This window comes from Motacilla alba, chromosome 1 (genome assembly GCF_015832195.1).
Source record: "Motacilla alba alba isolate MOTALB_02 chromosome 1, Motacilla_alba_V1.0_pri, whole genome shotgun sequence".
Taxonomy (NCBI): domain Eukaryota; kingdom Metazoa; phylum Chordata; class Aves; order Passeriformes; family Motacillidae; genus Motacilla; species Motacilla alba.
This window is the reverse complement of record NC_052016.1, coordinates 33,915,647-33,937,808: the sequence shown is the minus strand read 5'-3', so window position 1 is coordinate 33,937,808 and position 22,162 is coordinate 33,915,647. Positions and strand designations below refer to the sequence as shown.

Below are 22,162 nucleotides of genomic sequence, written 5' to 3'. Positions count from 1 at the left end.
AGTAAAGAAAAAGTAAAGAAAGCTTACGAGTCAGAGGATGATACTCATTAGTACATTTCAAGAATTAAAGATAATACGAGAAGAAAAAAGCAGACCTGCAAACCTGCTATCCTTCTTTATTTATTCTGAATTAGTTCCAGGATTTGCAAAGACTCTTCTGTTTACTTCTCTCATGAGAAATGCAAGTTAATCCATTAAAAACAAAACAAACTAACACAAACATTATGGAACAGATGACCCATAATAAAAATTCTGGAAACACAGAGCACTTGTCATGGTTTGCAGTTCATTCCAGAACATGACCAGCACTGGAAGAAGTAACTATTACTTCCTTAATTCTTAATATTCAGTGAACGTATACATTTTCTAGCCAGCTGGCCAGCAGAATAAACAATGTCTAATTTTAAGGAATTAATCAGCTAAATCAGTATAAATGAAAGAAAGAAAAAAATAGTACAAGGAAATGGAAACCTACAAAGCTTTTGCTGTTTATCATCAAAACTTTGCAACCAAGTATAGATATCCCATCCAACAGGATCGGGCATCTTAATCTTCTTCTGTCATCTCATAAAGCTTCTTAATATTTTGGTCAGTCTAGGGGAAGTAGGGGTTGCCACGATAAGACATCTTCAGTGTCACAGCTCATGACTGAAGTTCTTGATTAGTACAAAATACAGGTCAGCAGAGGAGGGAATACATTTACGTTCCCCTCTTCCTTCCTGCAACTATTAAAATTTCCACAGTGGAAGTAACCCAGCACTTGTCAGCCTAGCTGAATTCATGACAATGAAGTTTTTGATGCTAAAATAGGGTAAACCAGACTTCCATCAGATTCAAACCACACTTCAGTCCTATGCCTGACTGTGACAGGACACGTATTATTCTTGTCTTCCTTCCCTGTCCTCACAGGAATATGCACAAAGATGAAGCAAAATTGAAAGGTGACAAGCATGGCTGCAGAGCACATCACTTGTACACGCAGACTCTGAAACTCTGTCTCCAGTGAGCCTGTGTCTTCTAGAGCACTAGAAGAGTGTTCTCCTCTAGCACTCTACTGTTATTTTGGACTCCACTTTTATCACAAAACTTAAGAGAGTTCCAGCTTTGTATCTCACAAACCTGACTACCCAAAATGCAGGGCCTCATCCAATACCTAGGGGAGAGACACTGCCCCTGTACTCTAAGAGTTAAGTCGGGGCAAATCGAAGCACCATAAGCAATCGTCACCTGTCCGCAGTTACACAAGAGCTTCTGCACACAGAGGTATCAGTGGCCACCTGTCACTTTATCAGTGACAATCAAGCCACATGCAACCTAGAAATTCCCAGTCTAGCCCCATTAACTCCAGGCTGCACAGGATTCCCAGCAGAGCCTCTCACAGAAGTCCACGTCTTCAAGTCCAGGTCACGGAAACCTCCGTTCAACCTCAGCCAGCCCTTCACCTGACCAGCTCCTAATGTGCTCCACGAGTGGCACTGGGTGTAACCGCCCAGGAAATGCGGCACAGAGAGCATCAGCTGCCTGCCCCAAATTCACTCTGCAGAACTGAGCGCTGCCTTTGGGCAGAGGTCACCTGTGTCCCAGGAGCGCAGCACGCTGCTGCAGAACAGACCAGAGTGGAAGACGTGTTAGTACCACCAGCAGCCCTCAGCAGAAGCCCTCCCACGCCAGCCTTCGCACCAGGCAGCACTCCCCGCAGGGACATCCACCCAACACTTTGGGAACAGCTGTCCACCACACCCAGAGCATCCCCCTCCCGGCACTGCTTCCCTCTCGGGACAGGAGTGGGCGGGAAGGACGGCCTCTCACCTGGAGGAGCACGGCCAGCAGGACGCACAGGTACACCTGGTAAGGGCCCATCTGCCCGACCAGCGGGAACGCCTCCTCCACCTCCATCCCGCTCCCCGCCCGCCGCGCAGCTCCTACGAGCGGCCGCCGAGCAGCGCATTCCCGGGGCGGGGCGAGGCGCGGAGCGGCGGCCGGGCCCTCGCGGAGCGGGAGCAGAAGGAGACGGAGGAGGAGGAGGAGGAGGAGGAGGAGGAGGGAAAGGAGGGAAGGGCGGGAGGCGCGATGCGGCGCTCATGCGCAGGCTCCGGGGAGAGCAGCCGGGATGCGGCCGCCTCCCTCCTTCCCGGGCGCCCGGCGGGGAAGCGGAAACGCGCGCGGCCTCAGCGCAGGCGCGCGGGCCGGGATGCAGTGGTTTGGGCTGGGGGCGTGAGGGGCGCCGGGCGGGAGCAGCGGCTGTGCGGGAGCGCCGTCGGGGGACAGCGCCGAGGGGCCTTGGGCCGGGGCCCCCACAGTGAGCTCGGCACTGGGGAGATGTGCCTCCTGCAGTCACACCTGGCACAGCTCTTGGGAAGGGGAAAGGGCACAGAGGTGTTGCCTCTGCACCCTTGGTTAGACCAGGGCAGCACGCTGGTCCTGTGGGCTGGGTGAGAAGACTGCACTGGGTCCGTGCTGGCGAAGTGTTCCCGGTTTTGTGGCGTTATCCATGCAGCCGCTGGGCTCCCGCCGTCCAGTTTCATCCGGCAAAGCACAGTGGAGTCACCGTGTGCGCTCAGCGGGTTTGCACCGTGGGAGGCTGTACCGCCAGAGTTAAGTTCTGTCAGTTCACAGCGGACCCCAAAATGCTGACACACCTCAGCTGTGGAATATTCTGTAATGATACTTCATAGCCTACCTGCCGATAGTTGGGAAAAAAAAAAAAAGGAAAAAAAAAAAAGCCGAATCTGACATTCTGACATGAGGCTATTGTGTAGGTGCCACTAGAGGTCAGTTCGGCACCCACGCAAATCTTACTGTTCTTGATTTAATGCCTGGTGAGGACGTGCCTCTCTCCGTTACGCCAGTTTCCACAAAACTGTAGTTGTAGTGTATTTTATGAAAAAAATTTTCAGCACCTACATGGGGTAGAAGTTCTCACTTAGAAGTAATGGGACTGCTTTGGGAAGGAGCATGAACTCTACTGCATGGAGAAGGGAAGGGAAATAAATACAAGTGAAATAGGCATCCTGCAAAATGGCAGTGATCTTTTCATGGTCCATTTTCATTACACCTTTACAATAAAGCTCCAGGAACACGAAACAACTTATATTGTTGAGACTTTTTTTACCTAGCTGTACCGAGAAGCAGCAGCAACATCTTTATGCTTGTAGCTTTTATTGTATGAACAATAGAAAGGAAGAGAGTTGTCATGAGCTGTGACCTTTAGGACCATGCCAGGAGCCTGGGAAATAATACCATTTCTGTGCTGAAAAAATCTTGGCAAATCGACAATCATCAAAGCAATTTACTCTTAAAATGAAATTCACCTTTGCCCTAAGCACTTCTTTTCATATTTGAGGCTTAGTACAGATTGATTAAAGGCAAAACAGCAAAGGATTTCTGAAATGTCAGGACCTTTCTGCTGTTCACCCAACTGCACTTGTCTCATTTTATTGCTCAGCTAAGATGTGGAGGACATGTCCTTGTGTTTGGGAGCTCTGCACTCATCTCCCCTGCATCCTTCCCGCTCTTGCCAGTTCGGCCACACTTTGTGGCAACCAGAGCTTTACTCCAGCTTGTCCAGTAACAGGGAGCTTTACCATCAACACCCAGCTCCTCCCTGACTCTTGAGCCAAAGTAAACAGACCCTAGGGAAGGAGGTGGTATGTGTCTCCCTGTCAGGATTGTACTGCCCCCCGAATTGCTTTGTGCACCCTGCATTCCCCAGGACTTCTGATCTCTGTCTCACTTGGGACCTTCAGCACTCCTGCCTGGAGGTTTTGCTCCCTATGCTCCCCATGCTGGCTCACAGCCACCCAAGCTCCAGGCTCTGCCTGCTATAGGGGCAGCAATTAAGAACTGTCAGTTTTCTGTATTCACCTCCATGGGGTGCTGCCTTCCAAATGATGCCTCTGCTTTGCTGCTGCCACACCTCTGCTGAGATAACACCTCTGATTCAGCTTCCAGTCCCGACCATAATGAAGTTACAGCGTTGGCCTTACAGGTATCAACACTGTGCAACAATGCCTGTGCCTGGGGAAAACGGCTGTCCGGGAGCTGTCTCCTCTTGTGCTGCTGCTTCCCAAACTGAGTCCAGCAGAGAACCATGAAGGTGATTAAGGGACTGGAGCATCTGTCATGTGAGGAAAGGCTAAAAGCTGGGAATGTCTAGCCTAAAGCTAAGAAGGCTCAGGGAATGTGTGTAAATGACCTGATGGAAAGGAATGAAGAGGAGGAGCCCAGACTCTTCTCAGTGCTGCCTTCCAACAGGACAAGAGCCAATAGGGACAAGTTAAAAAAGCCTCACTGGCAATGAAAGGCCACTGCCACATGAGGCCAGTGGTTTTGGAGAGGATTGGATACAATGTTTAGAGATTTCAGTCAACAATAGCACTGCACTCCACTTTGCCAATGATCTGTCCTTGCTGGAGCCCTCAGATCTTCCCAGAGAATTATTGTCTGTGAAGTTCATTAATGTACAATTTGCTCCCTCCTCCTCCTCATTAATAACCATGTCAAATAAGAATACTCTTAATAATCCTGTCTGTAGGGAATTTTTCTTTTAATGAGAGCAAATCAGGCTTCTTACTCAGCCATAAATGTGGTGCCCTCTAGGTTTTTCCACATTGCTCCCAACCCTCTCTCTGTTACTACTGCTTCATGGATTTGTTGCCATTAGAGGCTTAAACATCAAATTCGTCTGGGCAACCTAAAACTGAGACAGCTGCATGGCTTCTTTTTCAGCCTTTCTGAAATAATTGTTCCAGATACATTCTGCCCTTTTCTGTCTCTATGTAATGATGACCCAGAGCATTCAAAGTACTAGATATATGTAAGTGCAAAGGCATAACCCTAAGCTATGTTCCTCTCTGGGAAACAAACAAACAAAAATTAAAAAAAAACACAACAAAAACAAAAAAAAAACCCCAAACAAACCCTCCCCCCAACAAACTAAATTAGTTATCTTAGAGTTTTAGAGCTAAAACCTCATTCTGGTTCACTGATGTTGTGTTTCCAGATTTGCTGTATTCATTTGTAGTAGATTCTGATAATGGCCAGTAATTTTTCTTTGGAAACACAAGCAATAGTAGTTTTAAAAAAGACCTTAAAAGAACTTTTGATGTTCCCATCTTCTGGCTGGGGATTTCTTACCCATTCAAAGGTGTCCACACAAATTATTCATTCAGCAGTCGGCACAGATGAGATCTAAAGGAGTTCAGTCCCTAAAGGAGGAAGTTTCAGGTCATCCATGAGTGGATAGTGTGAGTTAGATATGACACTCTGTAGCCAGGCTGCTGTAGATGACAGAAGATAAGTGGGTTCAAGTGAAGGATCAAAAGTACTAAACAGTACAAAATTCCTCTGAGGTTTGTCTAAAAAAGGAAACATCTCTGACTCTGAAAAGTCCCCAGGAGACAAATTGTTCAAAGCTGGTATCTGAAGGAAACATTTACCTTCTCTTGTGATACTCCTGTGTAGGCATTAGCTTTTGGCTAGAGCAAGAGATGGAATTTGGGCCAGAAAGGACATTTGCAGTCCTGTTGCCACTTTTGCGATCTTGCACTTCATCAGGTTCCCATCTCCTCATGGTCTCCATCCCCCACCTCACAGGAAGTTTCCACCACATCGGCTGTGCTGAGTGCTGAACACTGAACGGCAAAAGACTGAGGTCTGACTGCTGCAGTGAGAATGGCAGCTGTGGGAAGAGTGGTGGAAATCTCTTCCACAAGAATATAAAAGGGTTGTGGTTCATAAAACCTGTTACTATTAAACAAGTCCAGGGCTAAGAAGGGGTCCCTCCTTTAGGATGAAAATAAAGCAGAGTTTCTCTTGATCTCCTAACTTCATTTAGTCCACAGCACAATGACAGGAGCAGTCAGAGGGTTGACAGTATCTGCCAGAATGCTTGCCTTTGCTGGCCCCCTGTTACGCAAAATTAAGATTTTTTTTCCAAGCAGACTAATCAGCTGCTCGTTGCAGCTGGCTTACCCCATAATACTATGCAAAGCTAGCATATGGCTCATTACAATATACCCTGACTAAGTGTGCAGCCAAACAATCCACCAAGGCATTTTTGCTTCTCTGATGTGTTGTTTGCACTTTTTGCAAACAAAGCAACAAACAATTCCTTTGGAGGCACTTTTCAATTTTAGATGAGGCTTGGGGATACTGAATTTCTGTCTGAACTGCGAATGATGTTAAATGCTGATTCCCTGTCCCTTCCTAGATGGACAGTTGTCTGTTGCAAAACAGATCCAGTTCAGGTTCCTGAGAAATCTGAGCTTGCTCACATATCATGTATGTCTGGCAGTGAAGAGTTGCTCTCAGGGTGTCTCCTCTGGTCACACCCCGAAGTGCACAGCTGTGACCAACACCTTCTTGGCCAGAAGCCTCTGTAACTCTCGATCCTGCTCAGTTTCCCATCACTTAGACATTGCCCACAATGTGGGAGCTCTGCTTTCATCACAAACACTGACAGGTGTTTGAGGTTGAGCAAAGGAGTTTATGAAGCACACCTCTGTGCTTAAACATACTAAAATCTTAGACATTAAAAAAAAACAAAAAACAACAGGGTAGTCTTAAGAAGCAGGATTGGCCTCTGTGGCCTCCCAGCAGTGACTGGGACAGAGATAACAATGTTGAACATAAAGGTGAATGCTTGTACCTCTAAATGGCTCTCTTGAACAGTTGAGCCACACTGCCTTTGAGAGAACTCTGTAGGTTCTTTTCTTTCCAAGCAGTCATCAATTGGCTGCAGTACTGCTCATAATCTTAATCTTGACATTTACACCATTCATTCTCTGCCATATCACCAGCATGCAAAAGACTTGTTTGGACCATGCCTCGCTCTGGAGACTGATGAAGATCCCACAGAAGTAAGCAGAAGCACTTACAGGTGGTTTGTCTGGCAGAGGCAACAGCACTCTGGATTTGGAGGCAGAGAGGGCATTCGGCAAATGATAGCTTTTTCACAATTGCCTCAAAATGCAAAAAATAAGGATAACCTCATGGATTTCAGCAGCTATTTCTCTCCCAGATGTGCCATGTAGTGCAGTACTGGTATTCTGCTCAGTATGTTTGACCCCCCCCCCCCCCCCCAGTTAAATTTCTTAATCATCTCTGCTGCAGGTTATCACATCTTTCAACAGCAACTCCAAGCTGAAAAAATAAGGCTTTTCTTCCTGTCCTGCTCTTACAAAATAAGTGTGATAATATAGGAGCACCCCTCAAAAAGGAAGGTGTAAAGACAGCCAGACACCAGGCAAGTGTTGCTGAGTATAAGGTAGAAGCTCATAGTCAAAATTATCAGAAGTTTGGAGACCTAGGAGCACTGTGGCAGCACCATGGAAAGTCTAATGAGGACCTGCTTGTTGGACCTGATGAGCAGGCACAGGCTGGGTTATATGGACTGCCAGGCTCTGGCTGGCACTAGCTCAGGACTATCCAAAGTATGATTTAAGGAACCACATAGATGTACCTTAGGTTTCTGCACGAAGCAGAGAAAGCATGCATGGATGATGTGATTCTGTATATTTAGCTCTAGACATGGGAGGTGAGGGATACTCATTATATGAATAAACAGAATTCCACAAAGAGGTTTTTTATTGGTAGTAGTAGGGCATTTCTCCAGCAAACAGATTTGCACATTGGGAAAGTTCCAAAGATACAGCGGTCTTGTGCACTTTGTTTCTTCAAAGAACTATAGTTCTCAAAGTGATCTTGTAGAGAATCGACAAACAATGTCTGCAAGGGAAGACTCTCACTCAAAAATACCAGGAAGGGACAGTAACGCAATCTGAGTTTTGCAGCAAAGAACTCTTTTGAAACTTATGCAGCTAGGCAGTGGAAGAAGATAATCCCAGGTGCTTCCCTTGCTACCCAAGGAAAAAGGAGGTTTCAAGTCATCTTTGTGTTCCGACATCACAGTTCATTTATGGGTTAAAAAAGACACACAGGGCACAGTTTCATAGCATCATAGAATTGCTAAGGTTGGAAAAGATCTCTAAGATCATTGAGTCCAACCATTAGGCCAGCACTGCCATCTTCACCACAAGGCCATGTCCCTAAGTGCCACTTCTAGATGGTTTTGTACACTTCCAGGTCCCTGCACAGCCAGTTGCAATGCCCGACCACGCTTCCAGTGAAGAAATTTTTTCCTAATATCCAATCCAAACCTACCCTGGCGCCACGTTTCTCATGTTTCTGCTCGGCACCCTCAGCAATTGGCAGTTAGGGTAAAAGAGCAGGGTGGGAAGGAGGCAAAAGCGAGCCCCTCTGTGGTCAGAGGCTCCCTCCCGGCCCCCAGCTCTGGTCCGACGGGGGTGGAACAAACGGGGGGGGCGGAACCCTTCCACCCAACAGAAGGCAGGAGCCGGGGAAGATGCCTAAATCTCTTTTCAGGACGGGACAAAACCCATCAATAAATGACCAGCTGGCGCCGGGAACAAAGAGCGGCTGCGGCGCCGGCGGGGGCCCGCAGGGGGCGGCCGAGCGCTGCCGCGGCGGGCGAGGCGGCGGAGGGGCGCGGAGGGGCCGCGGTGCGCTGCGCGGGGCTTGGCAGCGCCGCTAATTAGTTCTCTGCAAGCCGCTTATGCGGGGCGGCACTCGAGCATCAGCCCTCTTGGCGTGTCTCCTGAAGCATAGGGCATGACAGCAACTTGCACATCTTGCTGCTTAAATGTGCTATTTAAATAAGGCACGGCTGAAATCTGGCGTTGGATGCTGTAGCCGGGATTAATCTTTGACAGAATATGAAAGCGGTCTCGTCGGATGTTTCTGGCAAAATATATGCAAATTTGCCATTCAGACTTGTAAAGATCTAGTTCTTAATTGCTATGACTATTAGTCACTGTGCCCATCACTACATCACACTATTCCAGCGTGGAGCTGTGATATACAACAAAAGCCAAGGAACATTTTTCTACCAGAAGTGAGAGCACCAGTGGCTCTGCAAAGGGTTGACTTCCACAACATGGCGATGATAAGTACCAGTCTTACCAGTATATTGTCTCTTGGCCATGATGGTCATGTTTTCCAGACTGCCGGGGTGTTTTAAACTGCCATAACAGGTACAGAGTACCTGCAAAATTTGTTTATGTTGGCAAAACCTAGGAGAAGGGCAGAATGCGACCCTTCCCAACTCTAAATCGCATAGCTGAAATTCCTGAAAGTAAATGCATATGGCAGTTTTATACATTTTTAAGACTCTGGGCTACTGCACAGAAGCAATTTTGTCTTGAGTTAGTGTAGGTTGAATGGGAGAAATCGTTTTAGAAAACTGAAATGGTAGAATCCAAGTCTTACATGGCAAACTCAAAGACTTTTTAGAAAATCTGGATGATGCTAAAGTCTGAGAGCATCCTTGTCCTCCAAATAGAGGATTTCTCCACATTAAAAATACTTGATCTTCTGAATCAACATGTTCTAGAGGAATTCAAAATACATTCAGCAAGAGACAAACACATTTCTGGTCTTTCTGGATTTGTATGATAAATAAAAGGGAGATCTTATTTCCACTAGTATTTCTATAGTGTAAAATTGTGGGTGATTCCCTGAACGAACTTGATGACTCTGCTGCATCTAGTAGGTCTGGATTGGTTCTCTTCCGTTGTCCAGTCCCCTTTGAAAGTCCTGCCCACTCTTTTGTTCACTGTGTCTTGTAGCAAGGATTTCCACTGTGTAACTGCATGTTCTTTGAAAGAGGACCTCCTGTTGTTTTCCTGACAGCCACCACCTGCCAGTGCCTTGTTCTTCATTTGGTGAAATTGGAGGAGATTTTGCATCTTCCATGCCACTTGTTGTTCTGTAAACTTTCACAGAATCATAGAATGCTTTGGGTTGAAAAGGATCTTCGAGATCACCCAGTTCCAAACCCCCTCACCATGGTCTTCAACTAGACCAGGGTGCTAAGAGCTTCACCCAGCTCGACCTTGAAAACTTCCATGGATGTGGCATCCACAACTTCTCTGGGCAAGCTGTTCCTGTGCCTCACCATCCTGAGAGTAAAGAATTTCTTCCTAATATGCAATCTAAATCTCTTTTCTTTCACTCTAAAGCCATTCTCCCTTGGCTTTTCACTACATGCTCTTGTGAAAAGTCCCTCTCCAGCTCTCTTTTTGGCCCCCTTCATCAGGTACTGGAAGGTGCTCTAAGGTCTCCCCAAAGTGTTTTCCTCTCCAGGCTGAAGAACCACAACTCTGAGATTGTCTACTTTGTTACATCTGCTATTCTTTTGGGACAGTGCACAGAGGAAGGATTACCTGGGAAAGCTCCTCAGCTGGAAATGCAGGAAGAAAGTGCATAAAAGGTTCTCAGATGTGTGATTTTCTGTAACCAGGTCCAGGCCGTTTGGAGCAATCTGGTTTAGGACTGTTGATATAAATGAAGTAAAAGCTGGAGAGCACTTTTGCTGCCAAAGGTGGCGGTAGTGCTGAATTCAAGCTATGCAGAACCTTCGTATCTACAGATTCCTCAGAAGAGGTTGCAGACAATGTTCCTGCTTGATTTCCTCCTTCTGTGGGAGCAATCTGTGGGAACAATCCATCCAGCCAAGTTTGGTCTCCCAGTCTAATTCTTTCTGGTAGTAACAAGCAGGCAGATAGCGTAGGATACGCATTTCTTCTCCCCAAAATCTGGTTATCCACAAGCTGTACTCGTCAGTTGGCCTCAGACCCTGCAATTTTTGATGGGATTGCTCTGCTGATCCACCCCTAGACTGATCTCCAGGAGACCTGTGTGGAGCCAAGGAAAGAAGTTTCCTGAGCAGGGGACAGTTCACACAAGCAACTATATTAGATTCTGGTGACAAACAGCATCAGTAGGAACTGACATCAACTCCAAGCCCCAGTAGGGAGCAGCAATAGAGAAATTCCCTTCTTCAGTTTCCACTGCTGGCATTCAGGGCCTGAGGCCTCCTGTTGGAGACTGGGGTCATTCTCCATCACTTAGCTCCTCATTGACTCAAACTGCCCAGGAGGACATCTGGTAGCAAAGAGAGGTGGTGCTTTTTCTGAGGTGGAAATACAGTGTCTTTATTAGCTGCTGCATTTAGACTTCTAACTAATTTCATCTAGGCCACTGAACAGTTGGAGAATGACAGCAACTCCACTGAGTTTTGAGGGTACAAGTGTACCTAAAGTCTTCAGCTGTATTAACACGTTTGGCTACTGTGTGACAGATCTGCCGTGGGGTATGAATTCAGGGATGGCATTCTAAGAGGAGCTGGCATTTTTGATCGGTTCGTTGGTCATGACACCTGAGGCAGGAGTTTGCATAAGTCTCAAACCCTATTTCCAACGCCTTTAATGATTGCAGTCACTGAAGTGCATTGTGTCGTGGGGGCAAAGGCTCCATTTGGAGGGATAAAGGAAGCACAAGTGTGAACAGCTGCGTTACTCTTCAGTGAGGCTGGGATATCCATCCTAACCCCAGGGTGGGCAAGAGAAGGGGCTCTGAGCTTCTCAGCAGAGATAAACTTCCTCCCAGTTTATTTTTCAAATCCTCATGTGTGAGTATGGGGAACTGAATCCCACCCTAAATTACCAGATGTCCTAGGGGCTAGAGTGGAGCAAGAATTCAAAAGTCAGTTTTAGAAGTCTTAGGGAAATGGAGGCCAGAAGCAAAGCTGATTTTTGTAAGTTCTGTGAGATGCACAGAGAGTCAGCAACAGTGCTGGAAGATGTTATGAGATCTTTTTCCAGATCTTTTGCCAGCTGTGAAGTGGACTGCCACTATCCCAGGTCTTTTTGCAAAGACTGGGCTGGCAACCTTCCTGCAAGGAGGGGACCAAAGGTAGAAAACTCACAGGATAGACATATTGGGACAACAGATATCTAGGAAGATAAAATAAAGTCCCTGTAGGGATTTTAAATCATTTGTGAGATGCACAGGGAGCCAGATGGGTTTTAAACAAGGATTGTAGGGACAAGCTCATTTCTCAGTCAAAGACTATCCTGATCCTGTTGATGCTTCAGATGTGTGCCACGTTTTTTATACCAAGTGGAAAAAGAAACCCGACTTCTTGGACTTGACTTGCTTTGCTTCCTGTGAGATGTGTTTCTAAGAATCAGTTTCTGGAGCTGAAAGAGATGCATGGGACATGAATGGAACATGGTGCAGTGAAGCTAACACACCGTAACATTTCCAGTACTCTGAATTGAGTATCTCTGCATGGCACAGTGTGGACCTGGCAGTTCATTCAAAGCCAGCTTACAACTCTTAGACTTGATATGCACTTGCATACCAGACTCAGCCATTCTGGCCTTGCTAACCGGGACTTTGATTGTTGTTTCTTCACTGAACATTTTTTTCTCAGTCAAAAACTTCATGTCAGTTCATCTCTGTTCCACTCAAGTTACAGTGTTGGGAGAGGGAAAGCTACCAATGTTTGCTTTCTGTACCAAGAACAATAATGTTGGAAGCACTAATGAAGGGAAGGAAGGGTGTTTTCATAGAAAACATGTTGCCTACGTTCCATCTGAGAATGCGAAAAAACTGTGGTTGCCAGCTCTAAACTTGACAGGTTGCTGCCAAAACAGAAGCATTGCCAATAAAAGCAAGGAGAGATTTGCTAAGAATACAGGCAGAGCTGATTTTGCTCTTCATGAGTGGAGAACAGTTGGGAAGTGATTAGTCCACAGTGCCACTTGAAACAACTTTATCATATGTGCCATATGGACTTCAATACAAACTTCTCTATAGTTTAATACTTGCTAATAAAGAAATCAACAGAAAGAAGCTAAGTGAGAAAAGTTACATCTATGTCTATGTAGACTGAAAGAGAAAAAGCAAAAATGGTTCTTTTTTTGGCAGAGATGCACTGCTAAACCTACAAGCAAATAGTCAAGAGGTGAGAACCACAGATCTGCCCAAGGGGAGGACAGGAAAAGTAAGAATCAGCCAGCATGGATGAAACACCTCCCAGGAAAGGGAATGCAACACTTGAGGTAAAATACAACAACCCCTTCTTCAAAACGTGCTGTAACTTTAGTCATCTGACCAGAGTCCTATGTTCTCCCCTGTCATTTTCTGGCCCATCATGACCACGTAAATTACATTACCAGTTACAGTATATATGATCAGTTATGTTATATTTCTAATACCAAAAGAAAGAACCACACTTCATAATTCAGACAAGGTTCTGTATTTTCAGCTATTTGAAAGTCAATAAAGACTTGTCAAGCGAATCAATTGAGCGCTGTGATCAGAGGCAGGTCAATCTTCTAGTAAACAATTGAGAAAGTCAGCTCCTAGATTTTAGGTCTGGGGATTTAGTTTTTCTCTAAACCAGGAAGATCTGAGGCCAGATCTAGAGAATCTAAGGTATTTTCACCCCACATGTCAGCATGTACCTTTTGGCCCCTCCATCCATCCATCCATCCATCCATCCATCCATCCATCCATCCATCCACCCATCCATCATTAATGCCTCTAAGCCAGACTTTTTTAAATACACTTATGAATTGCTGATTTCTTTAGAGTTCCAGTTAGGATCATTTATGTTCCATTTCCAGTTATCTGTAAATAAATGTAACAGCTACAAAGACACTAAAGGAGGGGAAAGGCAGAAATGGAAGAGAGAATAGTCAAGAGAGCTTTTTAGATTCATTTAAAATAAGTTTTTCCTTAATTCATGCTATACTAAACCATATGACACTTTGGGATTTTTTTAGATTGAAAAGTTTCTTGAAGCAATTTGAGTTTTCATTTTGAGGTTTATCCCATTTCATATCAACTGAACATCCTCACACCATGCTCAGTACTTATAACATCTATGCATTTACCTAGTGTCAGTCTCAGATCATCCAAGCAGCACCAGACAAGCCATTTCACCTCTGTGCCTCCATTCCTTCCCATACCCTCCAAGAGGAAGCAGAGTTTTCTTCTCGCCTACATGCTAGGATTTTCCAGAACCTGTATATTTCCTTATTTTGTCACTGATCCAAAAGCTACTTAAGGTCAATGCAAAGATTTCAACTGATTTCCCTGAGCTTTACCTTAGTTTATAAATATACTCACTCTGAAGCCTTTGGACAAACAGCACTGTAAAAATGCACTGTTGGTACTACTGCATCTTACACTGTCTTCCGTCCCTTAGTTAGCTGGCAATAGTCCCACAGAAGACAGACTGAGTGAAAGCCAAGTGTCAAGCTCCAGATTTCACCCATTGTCTTCTAAAACAACTGAGTTGTAATGCAAATTGTTCTGCTTTGTTAGGAATGAAGTGCAGCAACTCAACAGAAGTGTTTATTCTCAGGGATATTTCTTGATAGACAAGCTGCATTGCACCCAGGCAGGGAGATTTAGCTTTTTGTTACATCCTAGGCAGTGCAAGCCAAAAGGGAGCTTCCCTAGTGAGCAGAAGTATCCATATTTCCTAAGCAGGGAAGGCAATGACAGTTTAAAGCCAAACTCCTGTCAGACAACAGGAAACCTCCCGTTAGCCTCAGAAGTGCCCAGATTTATCTTATGAATCAGCAGCACAGGCAGGGAACTGACCCAGAGCTCACATGAGCAAGAATAGCTCTGCAGATTGGCCCCATGACTCTGCTCCTTCTTTCAGCATTGTCTAAACTCCTTGCATTCATTTAGCCATGTTGATGAATGGTTGTCGACTTTCGCCATTCATCAGTGCTGAGGCCGGGAACCGGCACGGAGGCGCTTCTGGCCTTTTCGGTCCCATTTGGTTTAACACTGATTGCTGAGGTCTCTGTTTAGTGCTTAAGGCCCTGACAGGAATCTTTCTGTGGTGGAGATCCAGCACTAGTTAATACTGAAAGGAATCCCGCCAGACAGAGAAATCCTGCAATGCTTCCTCGGTGTCTCCCAGGCTATAAGGGTTTACCTCTTAACAAGATCGCCGAGATGAACAGATGTGCCCTGACCCGAAAATTCTCAGCGTTTTGATCAGTGTATTAACACACAACACTTGAATTGTCAAAATCATTTACACCTCCAAACACATTCCTTTTGCCAGGCAGTTGGAAGAAGTGTGTTGAATGTTTAAACAAAGGCGCTGACCTGTGTGTGAGACTCAGCAAGCTCTTTGGATCGCTCACCCTGTAATATTGCTTGTCAAAGCAAGACAGAGGTAGGAGTTCCCAAGTCTGAATTGCCACTCTGGAGTCACACAATACACAACAGACATTTCTTTCTGGCCTAGAAGTGGTGTCACGTGCAGAGAATCCTCTCTAAGCTCATGCAAGTGCACCATGTCAGGTGGATAAGCAGGGAAGGTCAATAATGCTGCTCCTCAAGGTGTTTCCCGGGGCTGGGCAAGAGGGGCAGCATTTATGGGTCAGATAAAGGTCAGAAATCAATAGGGTTTAGGGCACATTTCTGTGATCTGTTAATAAGCAAGATCATCTTCAGATCCTTTTACAATAGTGTGTTGCATCATTCTTCATTGAGGATTGAACGGCAGAGATTGAAGATTTCAGTTTCTGTAGCCTGGAATATTTTGTAGAAGCTACCAATGTCTTATTTCTGTCTATCAATTGATCTACCAAAGCCATCGGTTCATCTTGGAGAGAATCCAGGGAATAAGAAAGAAATGGGTAACAATAACTCATTATTAAACCTGGGTTGTTGACTCCTTCCACCGGTGCGTGGTTTAGATATCAGGGATCAAAGGCATTACTTCCAGCAGGAGGCATTTGCACACACATCTGTTTGGCACTAATAAAATAGCTGCTAGACAAAGTGGAGACTCCAGCCTTTGAAACCTATCCATCTGTTGTTTGGGGCTGAGGGCTCACAGTTCCTTGGGCAGCATTTGGAGTGATTTTGAGGATCCAGCAAAAGACATATTTTCTGATGTAGCAGTCTGTGTCAAAGTGGGAAGGAAGTATTGGAGGAACTGCTAAGTCAGTTTGCACATGTATTTTAATGCTATTTGTAAAAAGATGTCATCATCCCTAAGGAGTCTTCTTCTCTTTTATAGCTGGAACCTTTCTGATTCTTACCCAGTGATCACGTGGCAATATAGAAGAGGATGACTGCCTGCAATCCTGTGAGATCTACAGCAAGAATGAGACTACATGGAAAGAAAGCAGCTTGCAGAAATGGTGGAGGGGTAGTCTGCTTGAAGTCTCAAAATTATGTGCCCTAGCCTGCAAGGAAGTGTTCCTGCTTTGATTTTTTATCATCATTGGTTATGGAGCGCATGAACACAGAAGTCAAAGCTATCCCTTTCACATCTCACCGTAGTAAAATGTTAAGTAGTGAGTAAGATACAATTGTTGTGGGTAAACACACCCTTACCCCCATGATATAGGGAAGACTGCAATATATTTGGTGAGTACAGTAGCCCCAGTGCAATAAGAACTGAGAGAGCTTCTTTTAGGGAAGTTACAATGTATTGGTGCTTATACAAACATACCACACAGAATAAACATAGGCAGAGGAAGAAACATCAACAACAAAACTCTCAGTGAGCCTCACTAAAGATCCTGCAGGTGATCCTACCTGTGAACTGAGAGAATTCCAGCCTGCCTAAAGACACAAACCCAGAGAAAACTCAGGGAAAGAGTAACATGGGCTGCTTAACTGAACAAAAAGCAGCATCAAAACAATGGCTGATGTGGAAGAACATGTGTATTTTCCAGAGCTAGTTTTCATTAAGCAGGAAAGCCAAATAATAAATCATAATCCAGGCCACATCCCACAGAAACAATTCAAGAGACAAGGTGGATAACATACAGGTCATGAGCAGGTGTGGAAGATGCTGCAGAAACAGCACCATTTCACTTCCCATTGGGATCTCTTCTGCAGAGGGAAAGCACTGCTGTATAATGGATGGTAAGGTACATGACACAGACTTCCAGTGCAAAGGATTTCTGTCGTGTGACAACAGAGCCAGGGAGATTCACATATGTGAGGCACATCTCTGAAGGCTGCCATTCAGTTACCATTGTAGTAACTCTGCTCTAAGGTCAATGACCAATGCGATTTCTGCGGGACTGCTGATCCAACTGCCATGCAATACTAAGAAAAATGATAAGCAGGAAAATGAGCTGGGAGAAATACATCTGTGTGCTGATTGTGCATTGGCCAGTGGAAGGTAAATGCAATTCACAGTAGAAAATGCATTATTCTGTACAGCAACCTATTATGTGCCTGAAACAGCTAAATATCCTGATCTCAGGAAAGATTCAAAGAAAGCAACATGCTTTAGAAGAGTCAAGAGCAGACCGACAACAGCAGGCAGAATTTCAGTATTGATGTATGCAGTGTACTAAAGCAAGGTTACCTGGGTGCCAACATTTCCCTGAAGGTTATAGACATGATGACTTAATTGTCTCTCTAGATCTACTGCAACAGCATTGGGCCATTTCTCCTGATAAGTTGGCTCCTTCCATTCTCCTGGAAAGCTGGCTGCTTTTTATTGCTATGGAGTTGACCAAACAGGATGTGCCTGACAGTACCAACACAATACGTGTCCAGGAGCAACATGATAAGGGCTGCTCTGCTAAGGAGGGCAGGCAGGAAGCTGAGTGTGACCTCAACATAGGCAGAACAGCACCTTTACCCACATGGTCTCAAAGGAGCAGGGCAGAGCAATGACAGTCCACTGGCTGTCCTAAACAAGATGAAGGGAAGTCCAAGAGCTTAATCAGAAGCTCTAAGAGATGGGGTCAGAGCTCGGGCAAAGCTGGTTACAACAGGTCTGGAAAACCAGCCAGTAAGGCAGGATAAGGCAGAGGTACAGCTCAGTCTAGATCTGGGCATCTGTGCCCTGAGCTTACCTTGGGGTCTGTGGTAGACAGCCTAACAAAGGCTGTGTGAGATGCTGGCACTCAGTTTATTGTATGGTATCTTGGGGGAATGCCAGAACATCCTTGTCATATGTGAAGATGAAGAGATTATTGTACATCTTATCCAGCTCTGTACCAAAATATTTCAAGAAGGTGAAAGCCCTTCAAGACTAAGATGAAGTTAGGTAGTAACCCCTTTGTGCCATCTGTGAGACTAATGAAGCTGAGAGTTTTGCTGGCCTTGGCTATAAAGCCAGAAAATAATGAAGAACATCTATAGATGTTTTCTGACAACATGAAGAGAAAAAGACAGTGGCAAGAAGATTCCTGGCTGTATGACAAAAATGAAGTATCCAGTCTGTTGCAATTCATGTTCATACACAGCATTAAAATTATAATTTCTGCAAATGGTTGGACTATTAGAAACTGAGATACATTAAGGATGTGATGGAAATCAAGAACCTTATGAGAAGATGCAAGAATCAGACCTCACACTCGGTTTCAAGTGCAAATCTAGGTCTATAATTAAATCAAATATACTTCATGTCATCAGTACAGACCTAAGTCTGCCTTCACTGTGGGCAATGGGAGACACACAGTTACCAGCCTGAGGCTGCCACCATGATTCACATGTACCATCACAGTGACCCTGCATGAACAGTGTTGGGCAGAAAAGACCTCTGTTTGGTCCTCACAGTGCCACACACCACAAGGGTCCCTGGTAACTGTGATCAGAGAAATCATAGTGTGATGGTGGACATGGAACAGGGTGAAAGGAATGCACCACTTTGCAAAAACCTTTCAGTTTTTGCTCATTTCCCAAAACAGAATATACCACCAAAGGGAATGCAAGAGAACCAGCAGACAGCACACCTAAAGAGACAAGAGCCATGTCCAGAAATGGGTGCACTTGTAAGTAGCCTCTGCCATCAGCTTACTTGGTTGGGAGTTGGGGAGAAAAAGCTGTGGGAGCAGCAAGAAGGATCAGCTAAATGGATGCAGCAAGAGGAAGGAAAACATCCATATGAGAACAGGAATAGTGCAAACAATGAGTAGGAGAGAGATCCAAAGTCTGGCAGATTTGAAAGGCAGCAATAAATGTTCTTCTAGATGGGTCTGTGTGTTGGTAACTGCAGGGTTTGGCAAGGCAGCAAACATTCAAACAAAACAGACCAACAAAAGCAGCTAAAAAGCAAGAAACAGCAAGTTGTGTGGGCCGTGGAGCTGTGAGTGCAGGCTTGGAGCAGGCTGGGCGTTGGAGAATTCACTAGGAGGTCTGTCCAGCCAGATGCAGACACAATGACTGTTGTTGCTGCAATGCCTCTAAAACAGCTGGTGTTGGTGAAGCACAGGTTTAGTCTTAGAAACATTGCACTTTTCTTTGCTGTGGTTCCTACTAAGCAGTGCATGAAGCCATATCTAAAGCTACAGTCCAAGCTGAACACACTGCCAGTGCCCCAGAGACATTTAAGGCTCTTTTCCTGCCTTGTAGGAAAAGACTCCATCAGCTCCAGAAGAGCGCATGTGTCTAGAAGAACCCCAGGTCCAAACCATACCAGGATCCCTGATTTTCCAATTGTTTTGGTGGTTAGGCTGCTGAGGGTGAGCAAAGAGTGTGATAAGACACAGTGGAACATCTGACATGAAGCCCGTCTCCAATTCTTTCAAAACAAATAGCATGCAAAAAAGGAGCAGGTTTTTACCAGCCTTGGTTTGCAGCCAATATGGGCACATGGTTAGCTTTAGCAGGACTGGACAGCATATGGCACAGCGACCTGGCTTGTTGTGAATAATGGAGTATAATAAAACCTGTCAAACTGCTATTGGCAGCTAGGGTGAGGAAAAGTCTCAGTGCACAAACAATTTGAGAAAACCTACTTGTCACTGCCATGCAAAATATTTTATGGCAGTAAATATACATCATAAAGCGCCTCTCAGACCTGGGTGTTTTATCCTCAGTCCCTGAAGTTCTGCAGGAATCCAGCACAACCGTGGGCATAGCAAAGTGAGGAATGCTAACAGCTGGGAGAAACAAAAAGCAGGTGCACAAGAAGGTGAAGAAGATAAAGAGCCAAGGTCTAGAAGCAAGAACAGCACGAGGAGTTAGAAGCGGCAGTAGGAACACAGAGGAGTGTTATGGCCACCAGCAAGTGTGTTGGCTGAGAAACACAAGGGGGCTGCCTGTTGGCCAGGATGGCAGAGAAGGAAATGGTGTGTACTCAAGGCAGGCAAAGGGAGGAGGAGGCAGGATCCTGTTGGAGAGGGCAGCACTGTCTGGCTCTAGGTTGGAGAAGGACTTTGTGGCTGATGGGAGGGCTGCATTTTGTGTGCTAAAGCTTGAAGCCAAGGAATCAACAGGGGAATTTCTTTGTTGTTCCATCCACACAACAAGAAGGGAAATGTGGGATGGGGAAAACGCAGCTCTTTACCTATAAATGTTCAGCCAGTGCCTCGCCCCCACAGCATCTCTGCAGAGCATGTGGGGCCATGAGCTAGGCTTGCAAGGACAAATCCAGGTGACATGCAAGGACTCCAAGCCCCAATTCCATCCCCGACCTTGGAGGACTGAACAGAATTCTGCCAGAGCAATGCAGGTCAGAATTAACCTTGAATTTTTGTGTCTTGAGTCATCAGCCTGAGCTTAATTTTAGGCTGCATCTCTGGAGAAAAGTGAGTATTGCAAGGCTTAAGGGCAGCTCAGTCTGGGCTTCTTTGTGCCCTGCAGTGCTGTTCTCCCTCTAGCCTTGGATTTGTCTGGTTTCTGGAATTGTACTGCTCTGCAAGAGCATAATGGGGAAGTAGAAGCACTGCTTAGTCATTATATCCTGCCATTTCAAGAATCAGTCTTGCTTTGTTTGTTTGTTTTTTTAAAAGAAAACACTAAAAGTAATTCCCTTATAGACTTAAATTCCTTAAAATATTGCTACTGCTGCTTGGGGTGCCTTGTTTGTAGTATCAATGGCCTGCCTTCGCTGCACTAAATGCACTTACGTGGGAGCAATAGCAACAATCTGGAATCCAGAAAGTCTACAAACAGGCAGGCCTGTTTTAATTAGTTGAGTACAGAGACTAATTAATATGCAAATGAGGAGCTTACCAATATTAATCATCTGTTTTACTAGGCTGCTTTACCAAAGAGTTCTAACGAATTTGCAGATGAAGTTTCCATGACATTAAAAATCAGCTAAACGCTTACCTGAGAAATAGTCTCCCACAATAAAGGGGAAAGAGAGAAGGGGAAAGTGATGCTTTGGTTTTTTGGAAGGAAAACTTCAATGACTGAAACTAATTTTGTCTTTGGCAAGTGTCACATAGGCTGACTGAGTCAACTGCTTCCAAACCCTAATTGAAAGCATTTCAGCAAGCGAGACACCAAAAGGCGCTTGGACAGTAGCAGCACACACATGTCCATGTGTGCATATTTCCTTCTGAGAATTGACTAAAAAATTGCATGATTGACTAAAAAATTACTGTCTACCTTTGACATCTCTCAATAGCTGTCAACACTGTGGAGCATAACCCCAAAGTAAGATCACACTGGGTTGTACCTTCTGTGTATTTTCCTATCTCTGTTCTTGTTACCAACGCCTTAGAACATGGTAACTGAAATCCTGCCCCTGAGCTACACCACTCTTTCCTCTGTTACCTTTACATTTTGCACTTCACTGAGCTTCTGGGTGGGTTTGGTGGAGCTTCTTGTCAAATTCACTCTCTGATTTTCATACTTTAGTTCAATGCAATTGCATATGGGTTCCCCTCACTGCCCCGGGGAATGCAGAAATCAAATAAAGAATGTTTTCATCTCTAACAAATCTGTCAAAGCATTTCTGTACCTCCTGGTTTTCTTTTCATATACCTTTACTCCTGTGTTTCCTCTATTGAAAGCAGAACCTAAATTCTTAGTGTGATGTGCCCCTTTAAGTGGCTGAAAATGTGAGAAAGAGATTTGCAAATCTCTTCTTGAGTCACAGGTGAGACCAAAAATCCGCCAGCAAGATACTTCAAAAAAATTAAAGACAGCCTTAAAAATGAATCCAAATCCACTGGCTGATCTTCAGGGCCAGTGAATGGAGCTTGGCGGGTGGTTTGGATTAAAGAGGTTCCTGAGGTTGCAGAGCTGGAAAATGGAAATAGCTCAGCAGCACCTGCCATCACTCCTGAGATAGCCTTCTCCCTCCCAGCTGAAAATGTGGAAGATACACATTTCATTTATTCAGAAACAAGACTTGGGCTGAGGCTGCTCTTGCACCCATTCACCTGCACTGAAGTCAAAGCCAGGGGTATGTTTCCTTCCTGAGCTGGGGATATTGAGATGAGAATAATAGCTGAGCCCCATCCTGACTCCCAGCATCTCCTGAAAATTCCTGCTGCTGCTAACTGGTAATCAGCTTTCCTGTAGCTGTCTGAAACATGGAAAATTGCTT

At 45.2% G+C, this 22,162-nt stretch overlaps 1 protein-coding gene and 1 long non-coding RNA gene across 5 annotated transcripts in view; one reads left to right on the top strand and one right to left on the bottom strand.

Annotated features, from left to right (window-relative positions):
- SLC22A15 (solute carrier family 22 member 15) overlaps positions 1–2,029 on the bottom strand; it is a 31,459-nt gene extending 29,430 nt beyond the window's left edge. For 3 of the 4 annotated variants that reach the window (XR_005256702.1, XM_038134843.1, XM_038134818.1), the window contains exon 1: positions 1,810–2,029. Coding sequence is in view for 2 of the 4 variants with exons in the window: in XM_038134843.1 (XP_037990771.1) it covers positions 1,810–1,896 (87 nt within the window). In the remaining 2 variants the exon portion in view is untranslated. The remainder of the gene's footprint in view (positions 1–1,809) is intronic. The other variant, XM_038134828.1, reaches the window with a different exon arrangement.
- On the top strand, positions 15–21,503 carry LOC119700218. Its single transcript, XR_005256709.1, has 3 exons — positions 15–1,848; positions 12,796–12,929; positions 15,926–21,503. It is a non-coding gene; the product is annotated as an uncharacterized LOC119700218 (long non-coding RNA).
- Positions 21,504–22,162: the final 659 nt, after the last annotated feature.